Source organism: Eubalaena glacialis, chromosome 3 (assembly GCF_028564815.1).
Source record: "Eubalaena glacialis isolate mEubGla1 chromosome 3, mEubGla1.1.hap2.+ XY, whole genome shotgun sequence".
Taxonomy (NCBI): domain Eukaryota; kingdom Metazoa; phylum Chordata; class Mammalia; order Artiodactyla; family Balaenidae; genus Eubalaena; species Eubalaena glacialis.
This window is the reverse complement of record NC_083718.1, coordinates 185,194,933-185,212,077: the sequence shown is the minus strand read 5'-3', so window position 1 is coordinate 185,212,077 and position 17,145 is coordinate 185,194,933. Positions and strand designations below refer to the sequence as shown.

Here is a 17,145-nt window from a genome sequence, read left to right as displayed (position 1 = left end):
CATTGCCTTTCTTCCTTCTTGGTACTTGTGAGATTCTTGCTCTAGTGCCAGAAGGGACAGAGCTATGACTGTGTGCCCACCAAACCCAGACTGGAATCCAGAAAAATTGGGTTTCTTCCATTCTGGTTCACCATTGCCAGAGCATTGATTTTGGCCCTGAGTTGATTCCTCTGAAGGGTGGGGAAACAGACAAGTGTGTGCTCATGCGTGGCCTGAGAACGATGCTTTGTTCCCTGGCAGTTTCACAGGATTCCTTTCAGAGCAGAGTCAGGATGAGTGTTGGGAACCCACCCAGACTCCTGGACTTAGCAGCAATGAGCCTGTTGAGAGACGAGGCGTCGACCATCTTCTCTTTGGAGTATCTGCCCACGGAGCTCTTCCCACCATTGTTCATAGCTGCCTTCTATGGGAGATGCAGGGAGACCTTGAAGACCATGGTGCAAGCCTGGCCCTTTGCCCGCCTGCCTCTAGGGGGCCTGATGCAGAAGCCTCACAAGGGAACCTTACAAGCAGTGCTGGATGGGCTTGATGTCCTGCTAGCCCAGAAGGTTCGCCCAAGGTGGGTCTGATCCTGTTAGCCTGGCAGGGTCTTAGGTATCCTGGAAGAGACTGCTGGTGTCAGGGAGAGTGAATGACCAGGGGGTGGACCAGAGGCTTCTGAAGAAGCTCAGAAGCCTTGAGCATTGCTGAGATCACTTTGGAAAATGCCTTACAAAAGTGTAGTAGTACCTAAGATGCAGGGGAACCTGAAAGAATGTGTCCTAGCCTCCTTACTGTGATGTTTAACAATATTACAAGTGAAGAAGCAGGAAGGATGGAAGAGTAAAAGAAGCTGGAGGAAAGTGAGGAAGAGAGGGAAGAGGCAAGACAGCAGATGATGTCAGGAATGTGAAATAAAAGCACAGATGGGAATCCTGAGTGTTGCCTAAATTCTGAGACTGGTTTCATTCAGTGTGTATCTTAAAGGATCCCACCCAATCTGCTGTTTCCCCACAGGAGGTGCAAACTGAGGGTGCTGGATTTAAGGAATACTGGCCAGAACTTCTGGAGCATGTGGTCTGGAGCCAGAACCCATGTGTACTCAAGCTCATCGATGGCACCAGTGGTTGAGGACATTTCAAGGACAAAACAGCCCTTGGCTCCCTTGGAGGTATTCATAGAACTTTGTCTCAAGAAAAAGACCCTGGATGAATTCCTCGCTTACCTCATCAAGTGGGTGGAGCAGAGAAAAGGCTCCATACACCTGTGCTGTAAGAAGCTGAAGATTGTTTCAATGCCCAAGGAAAATATTAAGAAAGTTCTGAGTATAGTACAGCTGGACTGTGTACAGGAGGTGGAAGTGAATTGCACCTGGAAGCTGTCCACCCTGGCCATGTATGCTCCTCACCTGGGCAAGATGAGGAATGTTCAGAGACTCCTTCTCTCCCCCATTCATGTGTCTGCCTTCAAGGAGCAAGACCATCAATATCTTCTACAGTTTGCCTCTCAGATCCTCAGGCTGCAGTACCTCCGAGATCTCCATATGGAATCTCCATCCTTCCTCGAAGGTCACCTGAACCAGATGCTCAGGTGAGGGTAGCACCACTGGCTGAGTAACAGTGAACACAATACTAGAATACCAAATGCATTGTCTAATTTGCTGCTCTACCATGAAGTGCGGTGTCACATAAGCACAGTAATCAAGGTGTGGGACCAACTGGTGTAGAAGCTCTGGAAAGTGACACCATGCTAGAAAGGTATAAATTAGGGGGTATAGATCTAGTGAAGTTGTGTATGTGATTTCTTCTTTGGGAAGAGATATCTGTGTTCAGATGACTTAGGTAAATAGGTAAGTGAAGGGGGCATTGAAGAGGAAAAACCACATCAGACCTGAGCATTTCTAAATAGAAACTCTGTGGTCACCAACTTATGACTACAATGAGCCTGTCTTAAAGCCCCAGGCTGAAAAAGGTTGTCTGTGTTGCATATAAGGTAATTAATATATGGAAATGCAAGATTCTGGAGATGATGGTAATGAAGCAGAGCCAAAAAGATAATAAAAACTGATAGAAGGTTTGTAGATGATGCAGGGATGTAAGTGAGCCCCTGAAGACTGGCAACCCCAGTGGATGTTGTGGGATCTTGCCCAGGTTGGTTGTTTCTACATGTCTTCCAACAGCCTCACCTGGGCAGAGATATAGGCATCTGGAGCCCAAGCATGGACTGAAGAAATCTGAGTTGAAATCTTTTTTTATCTCATCTCCCAGTACTAAAATTCAGTGGTGTCCATACTTGATTGCGACTCTGTGTCAGGCTCGCCTCTGAGCATGTTCTAGAGTATTCCATCATCTTCATTCATCCTCCTGAGGAAGTGGAGTATGTTGTACTTTGCTTGACAGATGAGAAAAGAGAGCTTTCAAGGTTCTATGTACTTGACCCAGTCACACAAAGAATATGGCAGGACTCAGCCTAAAATGAGAGTGGGCGTTCTGGATATTGAGCTTTACCAGATGGTAATAATGACCTTGGCTTTGGGACAATCATTGACCTCACACCTGAGGTCACCTGCTACTCTGGTTTCCCAGACCTAATTGCTTGTTTTTTTTTTTTTTTTTCCAGGTGCCTGAAGACCCCCTTGGACAACCTCTCAATAACCAACTGCCTGCTTACAGAATCAGACTTGACGCATCTCTTCCAGTGTCCAAACATTAGTCATCTAAAGGGCCTGAATCTTAGTGGTGTTACCCTGACCAACTTTAGTCCTGAGTTCCTCCAGGTTCTGCTGGAGAAAGTTGCAGCCACTCTTCAGGAACTGGACTTAAACCTGTGCGGGATCATGGACTCCCAACTCGAGGCCATCCTGCCTGCCCTGAGCCACTGTTCCCATCTCAGGGTCTTCAGCATGTGTGGGAACCTCCTCTCCATGGCTGTCATGGAGAGGCTCCTGCGTCATACTGATGGGCTGCCTGGTTTAAATCTAGAGCTTTATCCTGCCCCTCGGGAGAGTTACAGCTCTCAGGGTGTTCTCCACCAGGAGAGACTTGCCCTTCTACATGCTGAGCTTTTGGAGATTCTTAGAGACTTAGGACATCCCAGGACCATTTGGATTAGCCCCAGCCCCTGTCCTCACTGTGGCGTTGACATATGTGATCACATAAGTCCCAGTATATAATGCTGTAATACCCTGCCTAGTTGGTTGCTTCTATCAAAAGCTTTCTTCTGAACCCTTGGAAACTGAAATCTAGGACATAGGTACATTATGAAGGGAAAACACACCCATGGTTTCTGTCATCTGCTCAGTGTGACTGGGAAAAGGAAAGGTGATCCAACAGGGGTGCAGGATTCCAGAAGGATATGTTGATTTGGGAAGCTGATGGGACTTTTAGACATGTGTTTATAGAGTCAAATATGAACCTAAATTTCTGGAGGAGGATTCAGTTTGAGACACACATGTTTGAGTTATCCTTGGATGGACAGTTGTAGAAATGTTCAGAAATAAAGAGACCTTCAGTGTAAATGGATAGATGCCCTCCATGATATATTATCCTGTTTTCTGTGTTTACATCTCAGGAATCTCCAGTTACTGATGGGGAAAAAAAAAAAAGTCACTCAGTTGTCTATGATCTGAAATTCTATCATTCCCCAGTTCTTTTATTCTTCTCAGTTATATCTTACCTCCTTACTTATTTCTGTGGCTGTTCAGTGGGTTAACACAAACAACAAAGGGAACATACTCAGTAGTCAATGAGCCATCGCAGTGAGAGATTAGCCAGACTCTCTAGTCCACAACAACCCATGCCTGTCATGGGTGGGAACTGTTCCTTCTTGAATTTATCCAGTTGTGGCTGGAAAAGACATGCAAATTCTTACCAAAAAATACTAAAATCAGACAGGCATGGAACATGGTTTTATTATGTTTATACCACATTTAAAAATTATATCTTTTGGAGGCTAGGTCATGTCAATAAGACATTCACTTCATTCCCCTAACACCTCCTGGTCCTTCCTATTGAGGAAGACTAGTATAGCATGTTTTGACATCAGCATATCAGGATGTATAATAAAATAGCTGTAATATACAGCATATAACTTTTTTTTTTAAAATAAATTTATTTATTTGTTTATTTATGTATCTTTTGGCTGTGTCGGGTCTTCATTGCTGCACGCGGGCTTTCTCTAGTTGCTGCAAGCGGGGGCTACTCTTCATTGCGGTGCGCGGGCTTCTCATTGTGGTGGCTTCTCTTGTTGCAGGGCATGGGCTCTAGGCGCGCGGGCTTCAGTAGTTGTGGTGCTCAGGCTCAGTAGTTGTGGCTCGCGGGCTCAGTTGCTCCACAGCATGTGGGATCTTCCCGGACCAGGGCTCAAACCCGTGTCCCCTGCATCGGCAGGCAGACTCTTAACCACTGCGCCACCAGGGAAGTCCCAGCATATAACTTATAGTCTACCATCTGCATCCTCAGCCTTGCACCCTCAGATTCAACCAGCTGCAGATCTGGTAGTAGCATATTTATTAAAATTCCCTGGATCTCCTGTCTTAGTAGTCTATTATGATGCAGGAAATATTTCCCTTGTTCGTTCTTCTCTTATCTAGAGTTGCACTATTACAAATATTCTCTGTAGAGTTATGTATATGATTGATGGCTTCAAGATGTTTAGCTATGTCAGATGCCTGGTTTCACATTGGGTTGTGCAAGAGACAATAATTTTATAAAGTAGATGGGATATAAGTTATACAGCTAGTTACATTTATAAATTTGTAGTACAGTGGAGAGAGGCACAAGACAAAAATAATTTGAAAACAAGTAAGAACAAATTAAACCATGATTAGTATAATGAGTTTTAATCTGGTTGCAATAAATCATCAAGTCCACAGGGGAGCCATCTGGAGAAGCCAAATTCTGGAGGAATCATGTAGAGAGAAAAAGATTAAATGCTTCATCTTTGTTTACAAAGGTATACTTTATCAACTTCTTGCAGGACTTAGAGAAAGAGGAAAGGTTTTGTGGAAAATGAAGATTAATATTAACATCTGTAAGAATCATTAGGTGAAGTTGAGACCATAAATAAATCTTTCCAAACCGATTTTTGTTCGTTTCATTTGTTTTAAACTAAGGGACATCTTAGGTTAGTCATTACATGTATGTATTTTTAAAATCCACTTTCTAATTTTTAAAATAGATATCAATAAATTAGCTCTTTATAAAAGTTCTCCAAATTTTTCCAATATAGGAGTTTCTCCAATTTAAGGATTTATTGATGAGTAGTATTGATTTTTTTTTCAGACAAAAAGTTTCTCATTTTATTTTATTTTGTAAATGTCTATATAGCACTAACTACAGGCAATATTGTAAGTAATTTACAAATATCAACCTATCAACTTCTCATAACAAAACCCTGTGAGATAGGGACTATTATTAGCACTATTTTTATTTTTATTTTTTATTTTTATTTTTTAAACATTAGCTTTTTTTTTTTTTTTTTAAACTTTGGGTTTATTTATTTATTTATGGCTGTGTTGAGTCTTCGTTTCTGTGCGAGGGCTTTCTCTAGTTGTGGCAAGTGGGGGCCACTCTTCATCGCGGTGCGCGGGCCTCTCACTATCGCGGCCTCTCTTGTTGCGGAGTACAGGCTCCAGACGCGCAGGCTCAGTAATTGTGGCTCACGGGCCTAGTTGCTCCGCGGCATGTGGGATCTTCCCAGACCAGGACTCGAACCCGTGTCCCCTGCATTGGCAGGCAGATTCTCAACCACTGCGCCACCAGGGAAGCCCAGCACTATTTTTAAATGAATGTGAGGCTAAGTTAGTTGTCCAAAGACTTGCAACTAATGTGTAACTGAACCAGTATTTGAATCCAGTCTGGCTCCATTATCTGTGGTCTTAAATTCTTTTCAACGCAGCCTCTCCCATGACTGCCAGACTTCTAGGAGCAGGACCAAGATATCTTGAGGACTACCTTCATGGTTCCCATGAGTGAAGAGAATTAGATTACCACTAAAAACCATACATCCAAGAGTCAGTAAGGAAGTTGCCATTGCTGCTACAAGTTTGCCATTGATACATCCTTACATAAGTGTCCTTTTTTTCTTTTAAGTTGGGATACATATTCAGCCTTCTCAATATTTTGTACATAGAGTAACTTATAAGATTACAGTAGAGTGATAACTGCAATCACAGAAAATTGACCCAAACAACTTGATTCTCTAAATTCCATTTCTCAAAATGTAAATATGTCTTCTCTTGGTAATATCTTAATAATTTTTTTAAACATCTATATTGGAGTATAATTGCTTTACAATGGTGTGTTAGTTTCTGCTTTATAACAAGTGAATCAGTTACACATATACATATGTTCCCATATATCTTCCCTCTTGCGTCTCCCTCCCTCTCACCCTCCCTATCCCACCCCTCTAGGTGGTCACAAAGCACCGAGCTGATCTCCCTGTACTATGCGGCTGCTTCCCACTAGCTATCTATTTTACGTTTGGTACTGTATATATGTCCATGCCACTCTCTCACTTTGTCACAGCTTACCCTTCCCCCTCCCCATATCCTCAAGTCCATTCTCTAGTAGGTCTGTGTCTTTATTCCCGTCTTGCCCCTAGGTTCTTCATGACCATTTTGTTTTCTTAGATTCCATATATATGTGTTACATACAGTATTTGTTTTTCTCTTTCTGACTTACTTCACTCTGTATGACAGACTCTAGGTCCATCCACCTCACTACATAAACTCAATTTCGTTTCTTTTTATGACTGAGTAATATTCCATTGTATATATGTGCCACATCTTCTTTATCCATTCATCTGTTGATGGACACTTAGGTTGCTTCCATGTCCTGGCTATTGTAAATAGAGCTGCAATGAACATTGTGGTACATGACTCTTTTTGAATTATGGTTTCTTCAGGGTATATGCACAGTAGTGGGATTGCTGGGTCGTATGGTAGTTCTATTTTTAGTTTTTTAAGGAACCTCCATACTGTTCTCCATAGTGGCTGTATCAGTTTACATTCCCACCAACAGTGCAAGAGGGTACCCTTTTCTCCACACCCTCTCCAGCACTTATTGTTTGTAGATTTATTCATGATGGCCATTCAGACCAGTGTGAGGTGATCCCTCATTGTAGTTTTGATTTGCATTTCTCTAATGATTAATGATGTTGAACATTCTTTCATGTGTTTGTTGGCCATCTGTATATCTTCTTTGGAGAAATGTCTATTTAGATCTTCTGCCCATTTTTGGATTGGGTTGTTTGTTTTTTTTGATATTGAGCTGCATGAGCTGCTTGTAAATTTTGGAGATTAATCCTTTGTCAGTTGCTTCATTTGCAAATATTTTCTCCCATTCTGAGGGTTGTCTTTTGGTCTTGTTTATGGTTTCCTTTGCTGTGCAAAAGCTTTTAAGTTTCATTAGGTCCCATTTGTTTATTTTTGTTTTTATTTCCATTTCTCTAGGAGGTGGGTAAAAAAGGATCTTCCTGTGATTTATGTCATAGAGTGTTCTGCCTATGTTTTCCTCTAAGAGTTTTATAGTGTCTGGCCTTACATTTAGGTCTGTAATCCATTTTGAGTTTATTTTTGTGTATGGTGTTAGGGAGTGTTCTAATTTCATACTTTTACAAGTACCTGTCCAGTTTTCCCAGCACCACTTATTGAAGAGGCTGTCTTTTCTCCACTGTATATGCTTGCCTCCTCTATCAAAGATAAGGTGACCATATGTACGTGGGTTTATCTCTGGGCTTTCTATCCTGTTCCATTGATCTATGTTTCTGTTTTTGTGCCAGTACCATACTGTCTTGATTACTGTAGCTTTGTAGTATAGTCTGAAGCCAAGGAGCCTGATTCCTCCAGCTCCGTTTTTCTTTCTCAAGATTGCTTTGGCTACTCAGAGTCTTTTGTGTTTCCATACAAATTGTGAAATTTTTTGTTTTAGTTCTGTGAAAAATGCCAGTGGTAGCTTGATAGGGATTGCATTGAATCTGTAGATTGCTTTGGGTAGTAGAGTCATTTTCACAATGTTGATTCTTCCAATCCAAGAACATGGTATATCTCTCCATCTGTTTGTATCATCTTTAATTTCTTTCATCAGTGTCTTATAATTTTCTGCATACAGGTCTTTCGTCTCCTTAGGTAGGTTTATTCCTAGATATTTTATTCTTTTTGTTACAATGGTAAATGGGAGTGTTTTCTTAATTTCACTTTCAGATTTTTCATCATTAGTGTATAGGAATGCAAGAGATTTCTGTGCATTAATTTTGTATCCTGCTACTTTACCAAATTCATTGATGAGCTCTAATAGTTTTCTGGTAGCATCTTTAGGATTCTCTATGCATAGTACCATGTCACCTGCAAACAGTGACAGCTTTACTTCTTTTTTTTTCTTTAGCGTCTTTATTGGAGTATATTGCTTTACAATGGTGTGTTAGTTTCTGCTTTATAACAAAATGAATCAGTTATACATATACATATGTCCCCATATCTCTTCCCTCTTGCGTCTCCCTCTCTCCCATGCTCCCTATCCCACCCCTCTAGGTGGTCACAAAGCACCAAGCTGATCTCCCTGTACTATGCGGCTGCTTCCCACTAGCTATCTATTTTACATTTGGTACTGTATATATGTCCATGCCACTCTCTCACTTTGTCACAGCTTACCCTTCCCCCTCCCCATGTCCTCAAGTCCATTCTCTAGTAGGTCTGTGTCTTTATTCCCATCTTGCCCCTAGGTTCTTCATGACCTTTTTTTTTTTTCTTCTTAGATTCCATATATATGTGTTAGCCTACAGTATATCTTTTTCTCTTTCTGACTTACTTCACTCTGTATGACAAACTCTAGGTCCATCCACCTCACTACAAATAACTCAATTTCGTTTCCCTTTATGGCTGAGTAATATTCCATTGTATATATGTGCCACATCTTCTTTATCCATTCATCTGTTGATGGACACTTAGGTTGCTTCCATGTCCTGGCTATTGTAAATAGAGCTGCAATGAACATTGTGGCACATGACTCTTTTTGAATTATGGTTTTCTCAGGGTATATGCCCAGTAGTGGGATTGCTGGGTCGTATGGTAGTTCTATTTTTAGTAGCTTTACTTCTTCTTTTCCGATTTGGATTCCTTTTACTTCTTTTTCTTCTCTGATTGCTGTGGCTAAAACTTCCAAAACTATGTTGAATAATAGTGGTGAGAGTGGGCAACCTTGTCTTGTTCCTGATCTTAGCGGAAATGGTTTCAGTTTTTCACCATTGGGGATGATATTGGCTGTGGGTTTGTCATATATGGCCTTTACTATGTTGAGGAAAGTACCCTCTATGCCTACTTTCTGCAGGGTTTTTATCATAAATGGGTGTTGAATTTTGTCGAAAGCTTTCTCTGCATCGATTGAGATGATCATATGGTTTTTCTCCTTCAATTTGTTAATATGGTGTATCACATTGATTGATTTGCATATATTGAAGCATCCTTGCATTCCTGGGATAAAGCCCACTTGATCATGGTGTATGATCCTATTAATGTGCTGTTGGATTCTGTTTGCTAGTATTTTGTTGAGGATTTTTGCATCTATGTTCATCAGTGATACTGGCCTGTTGTTTTCTTTCTTTGTGACATCTTTGTCTGGTTATGGGACTCTCTGTGCTTCCTGGACTTGATTAACTATTTCCTTTCCCATATTAGGGAAGTTTTCAACTATAATCTCTTCAAATATTTTCTCAGTCCCTTTCTTTTTCTCTTCTTCTTCTGGGACCCCTATAATTCGAATGTCGGTGTGTTTCATGTTGTCCCAGAAGTCTCTGAGACTGTCCTCAGTTCTTTTCATTCTTTTTTCTTTATTCTGCTCTGCAGTAGTTATTTCCACTATTTTATCTTCCAGGTCACTTATCCGTTCTTCTGCCTCAGTTATTCTGCTATTGATCCCTTCTAGAGAATTTTTAATTTCATTTATTGTGTTGTTCATCATTGTTTGTTTGCTCTTTAGTTCTTCTAGGTCCTTGTTAAACATTTCTTGTGTTTTCTCTATTCTATTTCCAAGATTTTGGATCATCTTTACTATCATTATTCTGAATTCTTTTTCAGGTAGACTGCCTATTTCTTCTTCATTTGTTAGGTTTGGTGGGTTTTTGCCTTGCTCATTCATCTGCTGTGTGTTTTTCTGTCTTCTCATTTTGCTTAACTTACTGTGTTTGGGGTCTCCTTTTCGCAGGCTGCAGGTTCGTAGTTCCCGTTGTTTTTGGTGTCTTTCCCCAGTGGTTAAGGTTGGTTCAGTGGGTTGTGTAGGCTTCCTGGTGGAGGGGACTAGTGCCTGTGTTCTGGTGGATGAGGCTGGATCTTGTCTTTCTGGTGGGCAGGTCCACGTCTGGTGGTGTGTTTTGGGGTGTCTGTGGCCTTATTATGATTTTAGGCAGCCTCTCTGCTAATGGATGGGGCTGTGTTCCTGTCTTGCTAGTTGTTTGGCATAGGGTGTCCAGCACTGTAGCTTTCTGGTCATTGAGTGAAGCTGGGTCTTGGCGTTGAGGTGGAGACCTCTGGGAGATTTACGCCGTTTGATATTACGTGGAGCTGGGAGGTCTCTTGTGGACCAATGTCCTGAACTTGGCTCTCCGACCTCAGAGGCACAGCCCTGATATCTGGCTGGAGCACCAAGATCCTTTCATCCACACGGCTCAGAATAAAAAGGAGAAAAAATAGAAAGAAAGATAGAAGATAAAATAAAATAAAATAATGTTATTAAAATAAAAAATAATTATTAAGAAAAAAATTTTAAAAGTAAAAATATAAAAAGAAAAACGGACAGACAGAACCCTAGGACAAATGGTAAAAGCTAAGTTATACAGACAATATCACACACAGAAGCATACACATACACACTCACAAAAAGAGCAAAAGGGGGAAAAAAATATATATATATATATATTTTTGCTCCCACAGTCCACCTCCTCAATTTGGGATGATTCGTTGTCTATTCAGGTATTCCACAGATGCAGGTACATAAAGTTCATTGTGGAGCTTTAATCCGCTGCTTCTGAGGCTGCTGGGAGAGATTTCCCTTTCTCTTCTTTGTTCGCACAGCTCCCGGGGTTCAGCTTTGGATTTGGACCCGCCTCTGCGTGTAGGTCGCCTGAGGGCGTCTGTTCCCCGCCCAGACAGAACGGGGTTAAAGGAGCAGCTGATTCGGGGGCTCCGGCTCAGTCAGGCCGGGGGGAGGGAGCGGTACGGAGGAGGCGGGGCGAGCCTGCGGCGGCAGAGGCGTCGTGACGTTGCAGCAGCCCGAGGCGCGCCGTGCGTTCTCCCGGGCAAGTTGTCCCCGGATCACGGGAGCCTGGCCGTGGCGGGCTGCACAGGCTCCCGGGAGGGGCGGTGTGGAGAGTGACCTGTGCTTGCACACAGGCTTCTTGGTGGCAGCAGCAGCAGCCTTAGCGTCTCATGCCCGTCTCTGGGGTCCGCGCTGATAGCCGCGGCTCGCGCCCGTCTCTGGAGCTCCTTTAAGCGGCGCTCTGAATCCCCTCTCCTCGCGCACCAGGAAACAAAGAGGCAAGAAAAAGTCTCTTGCCTCTTCGGCAGCTCCAGACCTTTTCCTGGACTCCCTCCCGGCTAGCTGTGGTGCGCTAACCCCTTCAGGCTGTGTTCACGCCGCCAACTCCCGTCCTCTCCCTGCGATCCGACCGAAGCCCGAGCCTCAGCTCCCAGCCCCGCCCGCCCCGGCGGGTGAGCAGACAAGCCTCTCGGGCTGGTGAGTGCTGGTCGGCACCGCTCCTCTGTGCGGGAATCTCTCCGCTTTGCTCTCCGCACCACTGTGGCTGCGCTCTCCTCCGTGGCTCCGAAGCTTCCCCCCTCTGCCACCCACAGTCTCCGCCCGCGAAGGGGCTTCCTAGTGTGTGGAAACCTTTCCTCCTTCACGGCTCCCTCCCACTGGTGCAGGTCCCATCCCTATTCTTTGTCTCTGTTTTTTCTTTTTTCTTTTGCCCTACCCAGGTACGTGGGGAGTTTCTTGCCTTTTGCGAGGGCTGAGGTCTTCTGCCAGCGTTCAGTGGGTGTTCTGTAGGAGCAGTTCCACGTGTAGATGTATTTCTGATGTATTTGTGGAGAGGAAGGTGATCTCCGCGTCTTACTCTTCCACCATTTTGAAGTTCCCTCCAGTAGTATTGATATTTTAATAGCAATTTAAAGAAACAAGATGCACGAGTAGTCCCCACAAGACAATGCAAAGGATGTAGCCTTCACAAGGTCTAGAACGTTTACTCCTAAAAATAGTCTAAGAAAGTAAAAAGTCTTTGTTGTGTAGGTGGATGAAATAAAGGTTAAGATGACAAAGGCCTCTGAAAGTTGGCACAGCCAAAAATGCTGCTCAGAATCCCAGTCTATTTGACCGGGTGTCAGATGTACACAATATGTGTACCTTTTGGATGGCAGAGACCAAGCTCCCCAAACCCAGGGGAAAAAAAAACACCTAAGAAAGTCAGATAGAACATTTACCTCTCAAAGAAATGGGGAGATAAATGCAACTTACTCTTAGAAGGGCTTTTGTTTCTGTAAGTTTAGGATTCTGAAAATATATTTTATGAAGCTGGCTTTTCCTCACTGTGTGTGCAAAACTATCAAGTTTGGAATGTCAAAAGAACCCCATTTGGTCATTTAAAATTGAGGTCTCCCTTAATATAATTTCCCCAAGTAAGTAGTTGCTTCCAAGTGTAAGCTCCATGCATATTGTAAGTGAATCAGGCTCAGGTGTTAGTCGGAGGTTGGCTTCTAACACCCCTCATTTCTCTAATTGAGAGACTTTGTTTCCCATTTTAAAGTTGAATTTGTTGGGAATAAAATTTACTAAAGAAATTGTGTGGTGAGCCAATGTGCCGCTTGTGAGCTTACCTCCTGTAGGTGTCACTGTGGAGTGATTTCAACTGTCTTATGTGTCTTTGTTTCTCCCTCTGGCCAACTAAAACCACTGTGGGAGCTCGGATCACTGAATGGTCAATTCATATGCGTGATCTGAGGATGAGCAAGTCTTTTAATTAATGAATGGTTTTCCCTATGGGACCACTGCACAGTATGAGGACTCTGCCTCCACCACTCCCACAAATTTTTCAGTTTCCAGAGAAAGCTGTGACTGAGTGGGAGGAATCTAGTCCCTCTTCTTCAGAACAAGTCTCTCATGTCATATTTTCACTTTTATCCCTACGAATTCTGTTAACACCAGGGAAATATGGAAATTAAATCGTTATCTCAAAAAGATTTCTGGAACCTCATATTCAATGCTGCATTATTTACAATAACCAAGATATGGAAACAACCTAAGTGCCCATCAATGGATGATGGAGAAAATGTGATATGTTAATATAGAGGAATATTACTCAGCTATAAAAAAGTAAGAAATCCTGCCATTTGCATCAACATGGATGGACCTTGAGGGCTTTATGCTAAAGGAAATAAGTCAGAGAAAGACAAAAACTGTACGATCTCACTTATATGTAAAATCTAAGAAAAATAGAATCATAGATACAGAGAACAGATTGGTGGTTGCCAGAGGCAGGATGAGAGGATGTAGGAAATAAATGAAGGTGGTCAAAAGATACCAACTTCCAGATATTAAAAAAATAAGTCATGGGGATGTACTGTATATAGTACTCTATAGTGTGTTTGACAGTTGCTAAGAGAGTAGATCTTAAAAGTTCTCATCAGGGGAAAGAAAAGTTTTTGTAACTGTATGAGGTTATGGATGTTAAGTAAATTAATGGTGGTAATCATTTTGCAATATATACATATATCAAATCATTATGTAGTAACCCGAAGAAGAAAAAATCATGTTTTTTTCTACTCCACCTTTGAGAACAATGGTTCCTTTCTTCAGATGCCAGCATTTCAATTTTAAGAAAGGGGGGTCACATTGATCAAAGGCTTTCTCGGTACATGCATGACTGACCGAAAAAAATCTTTGAAGAACGTTATGTACAATAGTAACATGTCAATATGATACACAAATTCTTTGTCACAAAAATGTATAAAATTGTATCTTACCTCCTGAGCAATGGAAGAGTTCTCAGAGCTTCTGAGAATCTGTTTCCTGGTTATAATCCTCAGTTTGGCTGAAATAAAAATCTCTTTTCTTTCTTCTTAGTTTGTTTGTTATTTGACTTATTGTCAATATCTTCTTAGCATAGTTGGCAGGATATCACAGACACCCAGCAGAGGATACCTGGAGTCTACCCCAAATCGGCACTTGGTGTCAGCATGGGACCTTTGGGCTCCAGTGGCTTCTTCATACTCCTCAGCTGCTTTGGTGAGTTCTCCTGATACCTGTTTTAAATGACATCCTGAATTTCATTTGAAATGTTTTTTGCTTTAACTCGGAATCTTAAGGGGCACCAATAAATTTCCCAAAATGGGGACCTAGGAGGATCTGGGCAGGAAGCCTAGAGAAACATAAAATCTTTGTTAATTTTGGCTTAAATTGAAAACAAATTATCATACGGTCAGAACAAACTGTTTGCTATTGAAATAAAAGACTGTACCTGCTCAGCTCCAAAGAAAATGTGACATCTGCCCCTTCTGGCCACAAGACATTCTCAGGCAATTGAGAACCTAGCTCTGAAGTGTCTGAGGATCAATTCTCATGACATTTAACAGTCCCACAGAGGATCCCGCTACAATCATTAAGTAAATTCTGCTTGCCACGGGACATAAAAATGCTGATCACCTAGTGTCCCAGGCACCTATGGCAGTTTTAGATTGTCAGAGGGAGAAACGAAGACATTTAAGACAGTTGAACTGACCAAAAAGTAACTCATTGTGAGCTAGATTCAGAAGCAGCACATATCCAATCCATCACATTGTCCTAGAAATTTGTTCAGATCATATTTCTTATCTGAATTAGACTACCAAATGAATAATGGGAAACTGTGCCTTGAAAGCCAAACAGCTCCCGGAGGGATAGCCACCTATGGAAACACCAGGTAATTTTAGATATAATACTTACGGAACAGACACTTACAAGTAGTTAACTAAATGGGAAAATCTGACCAAAGATAACTTTTCCCTGAGATGACCAAAATTGGACATTTCTAATTTATCTGAATTGATTTATTTGCATGATCAATTTAAAAAAGCCAGCTATAAAATCAAACAACCAGAATGAGAGGTATATTTTAATTGTTACCTGGAAGCCTCAATGAGGGAATAATAAAATGGCTTCGTTGCAAGAAACAAACTGAAAATTTTTAGAAATAGTGGCTAAATTAGAAAAAGCCTCAGATCCAATGTTTCTTTTCTACAACTTTATCCTCAACCTCCTTCTCAGGCTTCTTTATACCCTCTCTTCTATGAGTTCCCCAGCCCTGACCTTCCTGCCCTCCCTCCCACCAAGAGAAAAAAAAATTATTGAGTCCACAGTAGAAAATGAAAGGAATTCCAAGGTAATGACAGCTCCCTTAAAGGGCACAAGCAGAGGGGAGCACTGCCATTATCCTTTGGACAAGGACAGGACTTAGGAAATTAACTAAGGATTTTCCAAATCCTTTACATGATCCTTTAGATTTTGCTAAGGAATTTGATCTTACATTAAGAACTCAGGAGCCTGGATATTCAGACTTGTACCAGCTCATTGAGCAAAAGAATGGCTCCAAGACGTAAACTGAAAGACACCTATGAAGGATTTTTATAAACATGAGGCTACAGATCACCAGAAATTTAAATAAAGCCCAAAACTTATATCAGGCTATCCCCAAAATTTTCCCTCAGAAAATAGATTGGGCCAAGGTCCATCAACACAATCAGAGGCCAGGAGAAACTATTTTTGATTATTTTAAAAGGTTTGAAAAGACATACAAACAGCACTCTGGCAGTGATCCAGAGAATTCCTTGAACCATCAGAATGATCCAATATTAAATTCCATTGTTCTAGAAGGATTAGATGAAGAATTGTCCAGACTAGTTAAAAGACATGAACTTTATGGGATGTACTTGGTGGTCCAGTGGTAAAGAATCCACCTTCTCATGCAGGGTACATGGGTTCGATCCCTGGTTGGGGAACTAAGATCCCACACGCTGCAGGGCAACTAAGCCCACGTGCCACAACTATTCAGCCTGTGCCCTACAACTAGAGAGAGAAAACCTCAAGCCATGACTAGAGAGAAAGCTGAGCACCCCAACGAAGAGACTATGCACCGTAAGGAAGGATCCCACATGTCTCAACAAATATCCTGTGTGCCGCAACTATGACCCGATGCAGCCAAAAAAAAAAAAAAAAAAAGAAAAGAAAATAAACAAAATAATAAAAAATAAAAGACATGAACTTTATTGTACTACCGTGCATACTAATGCCCTTATCACAATTGCTGGCAAATTTCTAAAACCTTACAGAAATGAGAAAATGAAAGAACTGCCAAAATTATGAATGTACAGATACAGCAGTTTGGGGGCCTTCCAAAACTAACCTGCCCAAGTTCCAGCCAGGCTTGAGATGAGTGCACCTGTTTTATTGCAAGAGACCTGGACATTTAAAAAGAGTTTGCCACAAATTCAAGCGAGACTTTAAACAGGCAAAATTAAAAAGGAATCAGAACCCTTTGAGGATTGTGAGAGGGCATTCCCCTGTTCTTCATGAATACCTTAGGGGAAATTGAAATAACAAGTAGAGTAGAAACTTTTAAAGCTCTTGTAGACAAGGAGGATACATTATCTGTTTTGTTTTTTTTGGGGGGGGGCAGGAGTCACAGTTTTATTATCAGTCTAGGCAAGACCAAAAATTCAAAGCAAATTCAATTTTGCTTAAGGGAACATTGTAAGGTAACAATTCTTCATATTACATGCCTCATATGACCCATTTCAAGCCATAGAGAATGACACCTTTATGTGTCACTGTCCCAAGAGACAAACAAATGTGAACAGCTAAAATATTTAAAAAGTGCACCAAGCTTCGGAAGTCTCAAACAAAACTTGAATTTTCTGTACATACTCCTGTCAAATGAAGTTATTTCCTGTACACCACTCCTCTTGCAAAGTGGTCTTCTATTTCCTTTCATTTGACCTAGATCGGCTAGGAGACCTAGAGAAAGATCGGGACGGCTTGTGATTTCTCTCCTGGGACAGTGATCTCTCTCTTCTCCTATATCTAGAAAAAGACCTACTCTGGCTGAGGGAGAAGCTTCTCCGTCTTGGAGATGTGTGGCGAGGTGGAG

General features: G+C 41.7%; 1 protein-coding gene across 1 annotated transcript; it reads left to right on the top strand.

The window, feature by feature from the left end:
- Window positions 1-251: 251 nt before the first annotated feature.
- LOC133087271 (PRAME family member 12-like) lies at window positions 252-3,151 on the top strand. Its single transcript, XM_061184098.1, has 3 exons — window positions 252-559; window positions 997-1,569; window positions 2,599-3,151. Exons 1-3 carry the CDS (start codon window positions 273-275, stop codon window positions 3,149-3,151), a joined length of 1,413 nt encoding a protein of 470 aa, XP_061040081.1. The 5' UTR covers window positions 252-272.
- Window positions 3,152-17,145: the final 13,994 nt, after the last annotated feature.

Coding starts and splice junctions, on each gene's coding strand:
- LOC133087271 (XM_061184098.1), top strand. CDS start 273: ATGAGTGTTGGGAACCCACCCAGACTCCTGGACTTAGCAGCAATGAGC. Junction 560..996: donor GCCCAGAAGGTTCGCCCAAG/GTGGGTCTGATC, acceptor GTTTCCCCACAG/GAGGTGCAAACTGAGGGTGC. Junction 1,570..2,598: donor CACCTGAACCAGATGCTCAG/GTGAGGGTAGCA, acceptor TTTTTTTTCCAG/GTGCCTGAAGACCCCCTTGG.